Source organism: Orbicella faveolata, unplaced genomic scaffold (genome assembly GCF_042242905.1).
Source record: "Orbicella faveolata isolate gen_17 unplaced genomic scaffold, um_ofav_v1 contig_13, whole genome shotgun sequence".
NCBI lineage: Eukaryota > Metazoa > Cnidaria > Anthozoa > Scleractinia > Merulinidae > Orbicella > Orbicella faveolata.
Window position 1 is genome coordinate 13,683,008 of NW_028301540.1, and position 13,508 is coordinate 13,696,515.

Genomic DNA, 13,508 nt, shown 5'->3' on the forward strand with positions numbered 1-13,508 from the left:
AAATGATTGAGATTTCGCTTTAAGGCAACAGCATGTGCATCCTCTACGTGCCCTTGCAAAAATGGCGTCGTTCAAGAAAACCAGGGACTTTATTCTACTTTCATATGACATAGGCTTGAATAATGACTTCCTTCTCCTGTATCCGTCTTACATGTGTCAGAACTTAGATTCGCCTTTTAGAACCGCCTTATATTCCAACCACAAAATAAAACAATAAGCTTGATTTCAGTACGCGCAGGGTGATCGTACAACGCGATAAGCCTAAACATAAAGAACTTTAATTCTAATAAAATACATCTTGAACAGCAATAATAAAAAATATATTTTTAGGTCACTTGACTTTCCGCACATTTCTACGTCGATACTTCAGCGAGCAAATTAACAAGCTTTCAAGGTCTCGTTTTCGTTCATAACACAGTAAATTGCAAGAAACAAGTAAGATCAAGCAATTTTTAAGAGAGACCAAACAGGAAAATCATAGTTTCTGCATGGAGTCATAAAAACACCTCTGGCGAAGAATACCTTCGATAGCTGCAAAGACATGACAATCAATGCGCTTTCAACTGTGCTTTGAATACAGATCGCGGATTAATGCTTATTTCAGAATTTCAGAAAACAAAAATGGAATTACAGTATTGTTTCAAAGTTACATTGCCGTCGATAAAATGACCGCAATTTAAAACCGTTAGCGAAAACAGATAATGTAAATCATCTACCGTGAATAATAACTTTGATACGCTAATTGCAAAACCGCAAGCCTTTGAAATTTTGGACTTTTTTGACCCTAAATGCAACTTTTCGAGTAATGGAGGCAGGTTAGAAGCTTGGTATTTTTGGGAAGTAGCAAATCTCAGAGAGTGACTTAAAACCCCAACGCACGGATTTCAAGTTCTACGCCTTAGGTTAGCTAATTTCTCCCCCAGTCTTCGCTTTCAAAGTCAACATTTTAACCATTTTGCAATGAACCAATTTTTTAAAGGAGCAAAACTGAAGAAGATAACTATTTGAAAAACGTATAAAGGTTATCAAAGATGCGAGAAGACTTAGTGAAAGGTTTGACAAAAAGTTGGTGCAAACAAGCTGGTGTAAACCAATATTCGTCTCGTCAGACCTGAGATCGAGCTAAACGAAGAAAAATCGCCAGTTGTGAATCAGCCATTCTTTGTGGATCATTTCAAGCGTAATCTGTGCGATCCAGATTATGTCGCGTTAATTTACATGACGACATCTTCGTGAACCCATCGACGAAAAAAAAAAGGATCTACGTTCGGGAGTCACATCAGAGCGCAACATGGAAAAGAACCAAGAGACATTAAGCTAACATTCAAGATCTAATGAAAATGATAAAGTAGAAACCTGGCTGACTAATTTTCCAGACGCTTTCTTATAAAAGACATAAAGTCAACATTAAACAAACAGTCTGACTCAATCCGCGCAATTTTATTTGTTTAAGAAAGGTATTTTAATACTTCGTCATATTTTATTGGTTAGCTACCTCTTTTCTAATACATTCCTATTGTCTTATATGAGGCGTTTGTACATTTCTAATTTCTCTCGTTTTATCATGTGATGCTTAGTTTAAACATATTTCATGGCTTTTGAAATTTCCATGTTTTAAATTCACCTAAACACATGTAGACTAATTCCAATTGATTTTGTTTTTATCGCCAAATGCCTATCTAGAAAATTTCTTCTGCAAATAATATGATATTTTGTAGAGAATGATATTGTGCACCAATCATGTCCTCTACAGAATTCAGTATCAAAACGTAGCGTTCAAATTAGGAGAACACTATGACCTTAAGCTGGCCTATGCATTGTAGTTGGTACAGTTACTTTGGTAATACCGTCAAAGTTGCGTTTCTTGATTTTCAGGAAGAATGCGTAACTCAATGGTTTTTCGACGCTTCCTTTTGAGCTTTTTCAAGGCAACTTTAAATATTGGCATCCTAAAGCTGTATACGAATGGATTCACCATAGAATTGGCCAAGTGAAGAACATTCGCAGACCACACCAAACGCGGTGGAAAGCATCGACGACAGAACGCTGTTATGCTGAACACTACAAAAGCTGGCAACCAAACCACAAGTGACACAGCAACTACTATAAAGAGTGTCCTTGAAAGCCGTAAGTTTTGTTCCCTCGCGTTTTGCAAGTGGACCTCAATTCCCAGTGTTTTAGAATGCAACCGATTACGGATCGTAAAGTAGCTCGCACAAATAACCAACAAAGATATCAAAAGGCTCGAATGAACAATTACATCAGACACCTTGCTCACCTCTGGGTGGTATGTCGGTAGCAAAGTCGATATCGCGGCCATGGAGAAACCAGCTGCCCAAACTAGGACGATGCTGTAAACATAAGCGCGTGTGCTTGTTACACGATGACGGAGCGGCCATAACACGGCGAAAACTCTTTCTAGCGCGATTAGGGCAAGGAAGAACACCGACGTGGTAAAGCCCAGAACTTGAAATGCTCCCGTAGGATTCGCGCCACTGTTTTCTTTTCGCTCAGCTTTTGTAATTAAATTTGGGATCTTCTCAGAGCCGAGGACCTTTGACTCTGTGACTCCGACAAGTAAATCAACAACTGCGAGGTTTATAAGAAGAAGATAGCTTTGCTTTAGATGGAATCTGTGAGTCCAAAACACAAAAATCGTTAACGTGTTTGCTATGATGATGATGAGTGTCTCGACCGTAAAGACAACCGTGAAGACAATGGCCGTTGCGCTCGGCATGATGTTTTTGCTTTTGTGCTTTAAATGCCTTTCTGAGTTCAGTTTTTAAAGATTGACGGTAAAATAAATAGACTGTCGCTACGACAGAAAAAGAGGGTTCCGGCAATTATAAGGAGGAAAAATTAATAATCATCTAGCATACTGTTCAAACAGAAGTGAAACAAAAGCAACACCCATCTCATTCTAATCCGCGTGCAAATAGATAACGCACTATAATAGTTTAATCGCCCGAAATATCGCAAGAGAATCTGGCTACAGAATTATTCATTCATGATATATGGATTTACCAAAGCCTGAAAGCGGAGCTCCCACAAAATAGTAAAAAAGAAGAAATTTTAGCAGTCCACGAAGCAGCTATCCCTTCTAACACAAATTTCGGTTTGGCAGTTTTTTAAAATGCGATTTTATTAGGACTTTGAGTCAGTTTTTCTCCGGTATTTTATCCAATGCTCTGGTATATACTAGAACAACTATTCCCATCAGTGTATGCGGCTAGTGGCCGATATAATAGACATATTATCAGCTTTAGCTTTACTAGTCCTTTAAAAACTCGAATCCAACTTCGCAACAATACTGTACTTCTGTTTTCAGAAGTCGTTAAAGCTGCATTAAATTGACGATCTCTATCCGCTCGCGAAAGCTCGATTAAATGTTAATGCGTGTGAAAAACATATATACGACTTTGTTGCCCAATCTTGATCGGAAGTCACACCAGAGCGCAACATGGAAATGAACCAAGAGACATTAAGCTAACATTCAAGATCTAATAAAAATGATAGAGTAAACCTGGCTGACTAATTTTCCAGATGCTTTTTTATAAAAGACATAAAGCCAACATTAAACAAACAGTCTGACTCAATCCGCGCAATTTTATTTGTTTAAGGCAAGTATTTTAATATTTCGTCATATTTTATTGGTTAGCTACCTCTTTTCTAACATAATCCTATTGTCTTATATGAGGCCTTTGTACATTTCTAATTTCTCTCATTTTTATCATGTGATGCTTAGTTTAAACATATTTTATGGCTTTTGAAATTTCCATGTTTAAAATTTACCTATGTACATGTAGACTAATTCCAATAGATTTGTTTTTATCGCCAAATGCCTATCTAGAAAACTTCTTCTGCAAGCCAAATAAATGTATAAAGTATAAAACCATTTTACAAGCATAGGGCATGCAACTTGTGGCCATAAGTAACTCACCCTGTTTCTGAGCTTTTATATTAGATATAAGAACTTCTCTATGAAGAGTAATTCCTCATGAATGTCCCAGAATCTCATTTTCACCTTTTTTGTCGCAGGGAAAAATGCTGCACCCAACTTGAACCTACCACACGTTTTTTGGCATGTACTTGGAGGTTTTAACTTAAAAGTTACATGTCCAAAGTGGGTGATATTTTGTAGAGAATGATATTGTGTACAAATCATGTCCTCTACAGAATTCAGTATCAAAACGTAACCTTCAAATTAGGATGACACTGTTACCTTAAGCTGGCCTATGCATTGTAGTTGGTACAGTTACTTTGGTAATACCGTCAAAGTTGCTTTTCTTGATTATCAGGAAGGATGCGTATTTTAAGGGTTTTTCGACGCTTCCTCCGGAACTTTTTCAAGGCAACTTTAAATATTGGCATCCTAAAGCTGTATACGAATGGATTCACCATAGAATTGGCCAAGTGAAGAACATTCGCAGACCACACCAAACGCGGTGGAAAGCATCGACGACAGAACGCTGTTATGCTGAACACTACAAAAGCTGGCAACCAAACCACAAGTGACACAGCAACTACTATAAAGAGTGTCCTTGAAAGCCGTAAGTTTTGTTCCCTCGCGTTTTGCAAGTGGACCTCAATTCCCAGTGTTTTAGAATGCAACCGATTACGGATCGTAAAGTAGCTCGCACAAATAACCAACAAAGATATCAAAAGGCTCGAATGGACAGTGACAGCAGACACCTTACTCGCCTCTGGGTGGTATATCGGTAGCAAGATCGATATCGCCGCCAGGGAGAAACCAGCTGCCCAAACTAGGACGATGCTGTAAACATAAGCGCGTGTGCTTGTTACACGATGACGAAGCGGCCATAACACGGCGAAAACTCTTTCTAGCGCGATTAGGGCAAGGAAGAACACCGACGTGGTAAAGCCGAGGACTTGAAATGCTCCCGTAGGATTCGCGCCACTGATTTCTTTTCGCTCAGCTTTTGTAATTAAATTGGGAATCTTCTCAGAACCGAGGACCTTTGACTCTGTGACTCCGACAAGTAAATCAACAATCGCGAGGTTTAAAAGAAGAAGATAGCTTTGCTTTAGATGGAATCTGTGAGTCCAAAAAACAAATATCGTTAAGGTGTTTCCTATGATGATGACGAATGCCTCGACCGTAAAAACAGCCGTGAAGACAATGGCAGTTGCGCTCGGCATGCTGTTTCTGCTTTTGTGTTTTAAATGCCTTTCTGAGTTCAGTTTTTAAAGATTGACAGTAAATAAACAGATTGCTGCTACGAGAGAAAAAGAGGGTTCCGGCAATTATAAGGAGGAAAAATTAATAATCATCTAGCATACTGTTCAAACAGAAGTGAAACAAAAGCAACACCCATCTCATTCTAATCCGCGTGCAAATAGATAACGCACTATAATAGTTTAATCGCCCGAAATATCGCAAGAGAATCTGGCTACAGAATTATTCATTCATGATCGATATATAGATTTACCAAAGCCTAAAAGCGGAGCTCCCATGAAATACTTATCGTTTACTCGACACAATAAATAGATTTAACGAAATTGGTCACAAAGCATTTCAACAAGCCGAATGAACTGAACAAACAAGTCCAACTACAAAAAAAATCTCTAACACCACAATATGCAAACCACTTATTCGAGTGTCTAATAGCAAATCCTAGTAGCTGTTAAAGCATGAAATTCTAAACGTAAGAAACTTCATTTAAGATTGATTCGTCATTTAATAGAAAGCCAAGAAATGCATTTAGAAGTACAAAATTTCAAAGACGTGCGGTTTTGTATTCAGCGTGATCGGTTAAGCTTTTTTTTTTTTTTTTTTGATATATAGTATAGATCAGTAAGATTATGCTCTCTTTACCCACATTCTCGAGATATTTAGCGAATTGGTTCTTGGTTTCCAACCTTAAAAAAGAAGAAATTTTAGCAGTGCACAAAGCAGCTATCCCCTCTAACACAAAGAAAACTTCAAATTTCGGTTTGGCAGTTTTTTTAAAAGCGGTTTTATTAGGACTTTGAGTCAATTTTTCTCCGGTATTTTATCCAATGCTCTGGAATATACTAAAACAACTATTCCCCTCATGATCAGTGTCTGCGGCTAGTGGCCGATATAATAGACATATTATCGGCTTTAGTTTTACCAGTCCTTTAAAAACTCGAATCCAACTTCGGAACAATGCTGTACTTCTGTTTTCTGAAGTCGCTAAAGCTGAATTAAATCGACGATCTGTGTCCGCTCGCGAAAACTCGACTAAAAGTTAATTCGCGTGAAAAATATATATACGACTTTGTTGCTCAATCTTGTAGTAAGGTGTATACAATGCGAAAACAATTTAGTTAGAGATTCTGACGGTCTGAATGGCTGACAGTCGAACAAAGTCATCATACACTGTTCACGCTTCGCTTTTACTTAGTACAGATGATAAAAGAAATGAGCTGACAAGAAGAGGACAAGTTGACAGAGTAGTTTTCTTATGGCTATATCAAAACGTTCTTCTACTTTCATGATCAGTCAGCTGAACCGGCGTGAACCAAGTAACAAGACAAAAAATGAATATCATTACTAGCTGTATGGCTTTAAGAAAAAATCCACCTATCCACCTGCAAGACGTTAAAAACACCTTTACAATTTAATACCGCAAGGTTTGCTTTGTCGTTATTTCTTTAAAGGAAGATATCCTATGTTAAAAGTGATATATCCATAAAAGGGATAACTACACACAAAGAGATCAGTTATCAAACAAACTGTTCAAACAGAAGTGAGATAATAAAAAGATACAACTTTCTGGACTTTGTGTTTTGTGCAAAAAGAATTTGCCTTTGAGCTAGGTTAGATATTAGTTAGCAAAATATTAAAAACAATCACTGAGACTGAAGTATTTCTTATCAAGCTCCAGATTCTTTTCTTTTCTTTTTTTTTCTTTTTTGTTTGTGCAACGTATGCCAGAAATTATCTGTGAGGCTGAGTACACTAATCAGCGATTCGTTTTCACTTGTAACACAGATGACAGGTTATAAAACAAATCCTTTGAGATATTTACATTAGTTATAAAATAATGTCAAATGCTTCGCTGGGATCGTTATATCAATATAATATATAGAAATGAGAAAAAGATGTAAGACTCTTCCAGGAAATAAAAAACACAAACACCAAACGACGACAGTTTTCTGTCCAATTCTATATGAAACCGTTTTAATAGTCTTTTGGCTGCTACAACGAAGCCTTCCACGAAAACCAACTCTCAATATCGCAAAGAAGGGAAATCAACCACTACCGAGAAAAAACATTCCCACACGTTTAGTAAGCCGAAAAAAGCTCGTTACGCGGGTTTAAAAAGAAAACTCCTGCCTGTACCAAATGGTCCATCCATAAAGGAAGTAACGTCGGACAGAAAATTCGCCTTTTAAATGCGCTAATGAACGTAACTAACGTTAAGTTAACTAACGTTAACAAAATTCCTGGAATCCTAGAAACTAATGCATTACTGTATTATTTTGGCGGCTAATTGGAAAACAGTAAATTCTCGAATGGGCGGAGTCCGCTACTGACGGAGCCCATTCGAAAGGCTTCGTTGTAACACCCAAAAAATATCAACCAAGCAGGATTAAAACGGCTTCATAGAATTCGACAGAAAAACCGTCGTCGCCGACCTTATTTTTTTCTGGAAGAGTCTCACACCTTTTTTAATTTCTATATATTATATTGATGTAACGCTCCTAGTAGTTCTTCCGACATTATTTGATAAATAATGTAAATATCTCAATGGATTGATTCTATCACCTGTTAACTGTGTTGTAAATGGAAACCATTCTCTGATTGGTGCACGCAGTCTGACAGATGATTTTGGGCATACGTTGCTTAAAAAGGGGGGTGGGGGGAGGGGAAGATTTTGGAGTTTGATAAGAAAAGCTTCAGTCATCGCCGGATTGTCTTTAATATTTCGCTGACTTAAATAGCTAAGCTAGCTCACTGGTGAATTTTTTTTTTCCTTTCTGGTGCAAAATACGGAGTGACAAAGTTGTATCCTTTTTTATCCCACTTCTGTTTGAACAGTTTGTTTGATAAATGATCTCTTTGTTCGTAGTCATCCTTCTATGGATATCTCTTCCATAAAAAAAAAAGCAACAACAAACAACAACGGCAAAGTAAACCCTCTGGTATTGAATTGTAAACGTATTTTTACCGTCTTGCAGGTGGATAGTTAAATATTTTTTTTCTTAAAGTCCAACAGTTAGTAATGATATTCATCTTTTGTTCATATTCTTGTTGCTTGGTTCACGCCGGATCAGCCGGCTGAAATTAGAAGAACGTTTTGATATATCCATTAGGAAAACTATCCTGCCAAGTTATCCTTTTCTTGTCAGTTCATTCCTTTTATCACCTGTGCTAAGCAAAAGCGAAACGTAAACAGTGTATGATGACTTTGTTCGACCTTTCAGCAATTCAAACTGTCAGAGTCTCTAACCAAATCTCTTTTCGTTTTGTGTACACCTTACTGGAAGATTTAAAAACAAAGTCGTACATTTTTTTTTTTTTTCCATGCGAATTAACGCGGGGCACCGGCGCGCGACCACAGATGCAGCTTTAAGGAATTCAGAAAACAAAATAGTGATGTGCAGTGCTGTTAGATTCGATTTTTTTAAATTACTGGTAAAGCTAAGGCAGATAAAATGACTTCTTTTGTTGAGAGATTTATGCTTAAAAAGTAAACAGAATTTCCTCTTAGACACTCACAGGAGTGATTTGCATATTGTGTTTTTGGGAAATTTTTCGTTTTGTTTGGACTTGGTTGTTCAACTCATTTGGTCTTGTGAGATGCTTTTTGACGGATTTCCTTAAAGTTAGTTACTGTGTCGAGTTAATGATAAGTATTTCATGGGAGCACCGCTTTTAGGCTTTGCTAAATCTATATAAATCATGAATGAATAGTAAACCAATTTCGATATATTAAAATTCAGCCTAAAGCAATAGACTTCAGCGCGAGGCTCTGGGAAATAACTACAGAGTTTGTGGGGTTTATTCCCCACAGACTCGTGCTAAGATTTACTGTTTTGGGCTGAATTTTAATATTTCGAAATTGGTTTATTTTTTAGCCTCATTCACTCGCGATGTTTCTGGTGATTTAACTATCTGGTCTAATATAGTGCGAAATTTATTTGCACGTGGATTAGAATGCGATAAGTGTGGCTTTTGTTTCACTTTTGTTTGAACGGTATGCTAGATGATGATTAATGTTTCCCCTTATAATTGCCGGAAACCTCTTTTTCTGTCGTAGCAGCAATCTGTTTATTTAGGGTGTACTGTCAATCTTTAAAAACTGAACTCACAAAAGTATTAAAAGCATAAAACCAGAAACAACATGCCGAGCGCAACGGCCATTGTCTTCACGGCTGTCTTTACGGTCGAGACACTCGTCATCATCATAGGAAATACGTTAACGATTTTTGTTTTTTGGACTCACAGATTCCATCTAAAGGGAACTTATTTTCTTCTCATTAACCTCGCAGTTGCTGATTTACTTGTCGGAGTCACAGAGTCGAAGGTCCTCGGCTCTGAGAAGATTCCCAATTTAATTACAGAAGCTGAACGAAAAAGAAGCCGTGATGTGAATCCTACGAGAGCATTTCAAGTCCTAGGCTTTACCTCGTCGGTGTTCTTCCTCGCCTTAATCTCGCTTGAAAGAGTTTTCGCTGTGTTATGGCCACTCCGTCATCGGGTAACAAGCACACGCGCTTATGTTTGCAGCATTTTCATGGCTTGGGCAGCTGGTTTCTCCATGGCCGCGATATCGACTTTGCTACCGACATACCACCCAGAGGTGAGCAAGGTGTCTGCTGTCACTGTCCATTCGTGTCTTTTCATATCTTTGCTGGTTATCTGTGCAAGCTACTTAACAATCTGTAATCATTTGCGTACTAAAACACAAGGAATTCAGGTCCACTTCCAAAACGCGAGGGAACAAACCTTACGGCTTTCAAGGACACTCTTCATAGTAGTTGCTGTGTCACTTGTGGTTTGGCTGCCAGCTTTTGTAATTTTCAGCATAACAGCGTTCTGTCGTCGATGTTTTCCACCGCATTTGGTGTTGTATGCGAATGTTCTGCACTTGGCAAATTCTATGGTGAATCCATTCGTTTACAGCTTTAGGATGCCAACATTTAAAGTTGCCTTGAAGAAGCTCTGGAGGAAGCGTCAAAAAACAGTCAAGTTACGAACCGTTCCTGAAAATCAAGAACGCAACTTTGACGGTATTACCAAAGCAACTATTGCTAACTACAATGTGTAAGCCAGCTTAAAGTAAGCGTTTTCTTTGTATTTCACGGTTACTGTTTCATACAGGATTCTGTAGAGGACAGAATTCGTGGACGATGTCTTCTTTGTGGACGATATCTTCAAAATATGGACCAATTTTGGACACGTAACCTAACCGCCAAGTACATGCTAAAAAAGACATTTGGTTCATGTTGAGCGCAATTTTTTTTTCCTACGACAAAACATTGAAATTGATGCCTGAGGGATAGTAAGGCAGTACTCCCCATTGAAAAGTTGAATATGATCTAAGATCTACTATAAAGGCTTAGAAATAGGTTGAGTTACTTGGCCACAAGTTGCATGCCCTATGCTTGTAGAATGTTTTACAATTTTTTTACGTTTATTTGCATACTGAAGAAGTTCCCTTAATAGACATTTGACGTTAAAAACCAACGAGATTACTTTTAAGTGAAAGGAAAGCAACTGGAATTAGCATACATGTATATAGGTAAATTTAAAACATGGGAAATTCAAAAGGGATAAAATATGTTTAAACTAAGCATGACAGGATAAAAACAACAGAAATTAAAAATATACGAAGGTCTCATATAAGACTATAGAAATATGTTAAAAAAGAGGTAGCTAACGAATAAACTGGAATTAAATATTAAAATACCCTGCCTTAAACAAATAAATTTGGGAGGATTCAGTCAAACTGTTTGTTTAATGTTGGCTTTATGTCTTTTGCAAATGATCTCGAAAATTAGTCAGCCAGATTTACTCTAGCATTTCTGCCAGGTGTTGAATATCTCATGTTATTAAATTCTCAGCCTCGGATAATGCAATCCTAGCTTTCTGATTGGTTCACTGGATCTCGGTTACCAGCCATTATACCTGTATTTGACCTTATATGGAAATGAAAGCGGCAAACGTCGCTCGGCATAAGCTTTTTCGCGTGAAGCGAAGTTTCGTCGACAAAAAAAATGGATGAAAAAAAGCACATTCGGTGAGCTATCTACACAGGAAATACAGGAAATTATGGACAATGCCGTCCCAGTAACAACAAAAAGCCACAAAGTTCGATATAAGGTTATTTAACGGTACGTGTACGTTAAGTTTTCCTTAAAGTTGCAAAATTAAAATATCACCGGCGAGATTTTACGCATTCATGAAGATTATGTGACAAAAACAATGTTTACCTTAACAGAATGGCTTGCTAGTCCTGGTGGGACCAAATTTTCGAAACCGATATAAGAAAAGTCAAAAGAAGAACTGAATGTTCAGTTGAAGTGTTTTTACTCGTCTGCGAGGAAGAAAGATGACACGTATTGCAAAAGTTCATTGATTAAATCCATTAGAGCCGCCGGTTGATCATTTCCTTTGCACGCCGCCCCACAACAAACCGTTTTCCTTTATCTCTGACCTGGCAAATAAATTATTAGAGCATATGCATTTGTAAAAGGCCGCAGGAAAACAGGCATAATTGCCGGCGTAGTCTATAAGAAACCAGTTTCCAATGAGCAGATGAGGAAACTCTTCGACTAAGCAAGCTCGGATCGGCCGAGTGCAAAAATCCCGCACAGCTACAGAGGACGATCTAGTTTCATCTCAGTCTCTTTTTTGGCCGACGACGACAAGAGAATCAACGACAGCTAGCGCCAACAATTCTGTCCTTGCGAAAAACACCTCAAGGAGTTGAGTGTTTTGAGCTGAACCGAAGCCCGGTTCTTTACCAGCCACGAAAAATCACCAGGGTGGCCTCGGAGATTCTGAAGATGAATGTGACGCTAAGATAGTTTCTGTCCTTGACTCTAAATCTGGCCAACAATGAGCTCCACACATACAGCTCGAAATGCCAAGGCTTTCAAAGCAAGGGAATCCTGAAAGGGGTCTTGTCGAGAATAATTTTGGCACAACGTCTGTGTCACATTGCGATCAAAGTTTTCCGCGGCATTATTACAACGGCAATGTGCAAGTGCACAATTATTCGGCTCTTCTCCATGACTCGAACTTGAACGCTTTTCAAACTTTCTGACCAGGGTTATATCTCCTTCATTTGATAGACTTTCCTTGAATTCTACGTGATTGTAATTTCATTCAGCAAATTCGCTTGCTTCGCTTTCAAATTTTTCATTCAACTGATTTTACAAACGACGCGCATGTCATGTGATTTCCCACTTGTTGTTGTTTTTGTCACATCGACTTCCGGTCATTTTGTAAAATTAAAATCCAATAAAATTAAGCTATATTTCCAAGAATACAAAAGCACCGAATTTAATAAAACAATTATTCCATTCGCGCTTGTTGGATATGAGATTGGTTATAGCCAACTCGGCCCTACGGGCCTCGTTGGCTATTTACCATCTCATATCCAACGCACGCTCATGGAATAATTGTTAAATATCTCTTGGTTGTTATTTTGTTCTCTGATGTTACTCCCGGTCGTAGATCCTTTGTGTTCGTCAATGCGTCGAAGAGGGTGTCGTCATATGAAGCCAGCATAATCTGCATATAGCACACATTGCATTGAAGATGATCAGCAACGCATTGCTGATTCACAAGGGGCGGCTTTTCTTCTTTTTGTTTGATCTCAGATCTGATTTTGCGACGATACAAATATCCTTTTTTGCCACTTAGTCGTCCAAGTTATCTTCGCAGTGAATTGGTTGATGTCCGGTCTTTAAATGATTGTATAATCTCGCATAGGTACATTGTTCTCCTCACAGGTTTGTTTGGATCTTGGGCTTTTCGAAACCGTGATAGCAACAGAAACAGTATTATGAGTATCAACAGGCTTTACGTCAGTTGCTCAGAAACTACCCCAAAGTTCGTTTACAGCAAATTCTTCTTAATCCTTGCACTAAATCTTTTCACAACTCTCAAGACCCTTGTACGTTTTTCAAATGGTCATTTTATTCATTTTAATTACTGCTCAAAAAGCTGCATTTAGGAGCAGACAAAATTCAAAATTTCAGACTTGCGGTTCTGCATTCAGCGTGTTTAAGTCATTATTCAAGCTAAAGCTGGGTTTATTTCTTATTTTCGCCAATGGCTATACAGTCATTTTATCGGCGATAATGCAGCTTCAAAACAGTACTGAAAATTACCATTTTGTTTTCTGAAATCCTGCAATAAGCACTTAATCCTCGATCTGTTTTCGAAACACAGCTGAAAGCACATTGATCGTAGTGTTTTTGAGGCCATCGAAGGAGATAGAAATTATCCAGGTATATTTCTGGAGGTAACGTCAGGATCCGCTTTTGGTTGCGCTCTGCATCTT

At 38.1% G+C, this 13,508-nt stretch overlaps 3 protein-coding genes across 3 annotated transcripts; 1 reads left to right on the forward strand and 2 right to left on the reverse strand.

The window, feature by feature from the left end:
- Nucleotides 1-1,425: 1,425 nt before the first annotated feature.
- On the reverse strand, nucleotides 1,426-2,783 carry LOC110067256 (sphingosine 1-phosphate receptor 1-like). Its single transcript, XM_020774567.2, has one exon. It carries the CDS (start codon nucleotides 2,735-2,737, stop codon nucleotides 1,850-1,852), a length of 888 nt encoding a protein of 295 aa, XP_020630226.2. The 5' UTR covers nucleotides 2,738-2,783; the 3' UTR covers nucleotides 1,426-1,849.
- Nucleotides 2,784-3,574: 791 nt separating this feature from the next.
- On the reverse strand, nucleotides 3,575-5,279 carry LOC110067258 (sphingosine 1-phosphate receptor 1-like). The gene has a single exon (XM_020774569.2). It carries the CDS (start codon nucleotides 5,158-5,160, stop codon nucleotides 4,273-4,275), a length of 888 nt encoding a protein of 295 aa, XP_020630228.2. The 5' UTR covers nucleotides 5,161-5,279; the 3' UTR covers nucleotides 3,575-4,272.
- Nucleotides 5,280-9,033: 3,754 nt separating this feature from the next.
- On the forward strand, nucleotides 9,034-10,943 carry LOC110067275 (adenosine receptor A2a-like). The gene has a single exon (XM_020774588.2). The coding sequence runs from the start codon at nucleotides 9,336-9,338 to the stop codon at nucleotides 10,260-10,262; it is 927 nt and encodes a 308-aa protein (XP_020630247.2). The 5' UTR covers nucleotides 9,034-9,335; the 3' UTR covers nucleotides 10,263-10,943.
- The last annotated feature ends 2,565 nt before the right edge of the window (nucleotides 10,944-13,508 follow it).

What these genes read in the sequence shown, in the direction of transcription:
- LOC110067256 (XM_020774567.2), bottom strand. Translation starts at nt 2,737, where the DNA reads ATGCCGAGCGCAACGGCCATTGTCTTCACGGTTGTCTTTACGGTCGAG.
- LOC110067258 (XM_020774569.2), bottom strand. Translation starts at nt 5,160, where the DNA reads ATGCCGAGCGCAACTGCCATTGTCTTCACGGCTGTTTTTACGGTCGAG.
- LOC110067275 (XM_020774588.2), top strand. Translation starts at nt 9,336, where the DNA reads ATGCCGAGCGCAACGGCCATTGTCTTCACGGCTGTCTTTACGGTCGAG.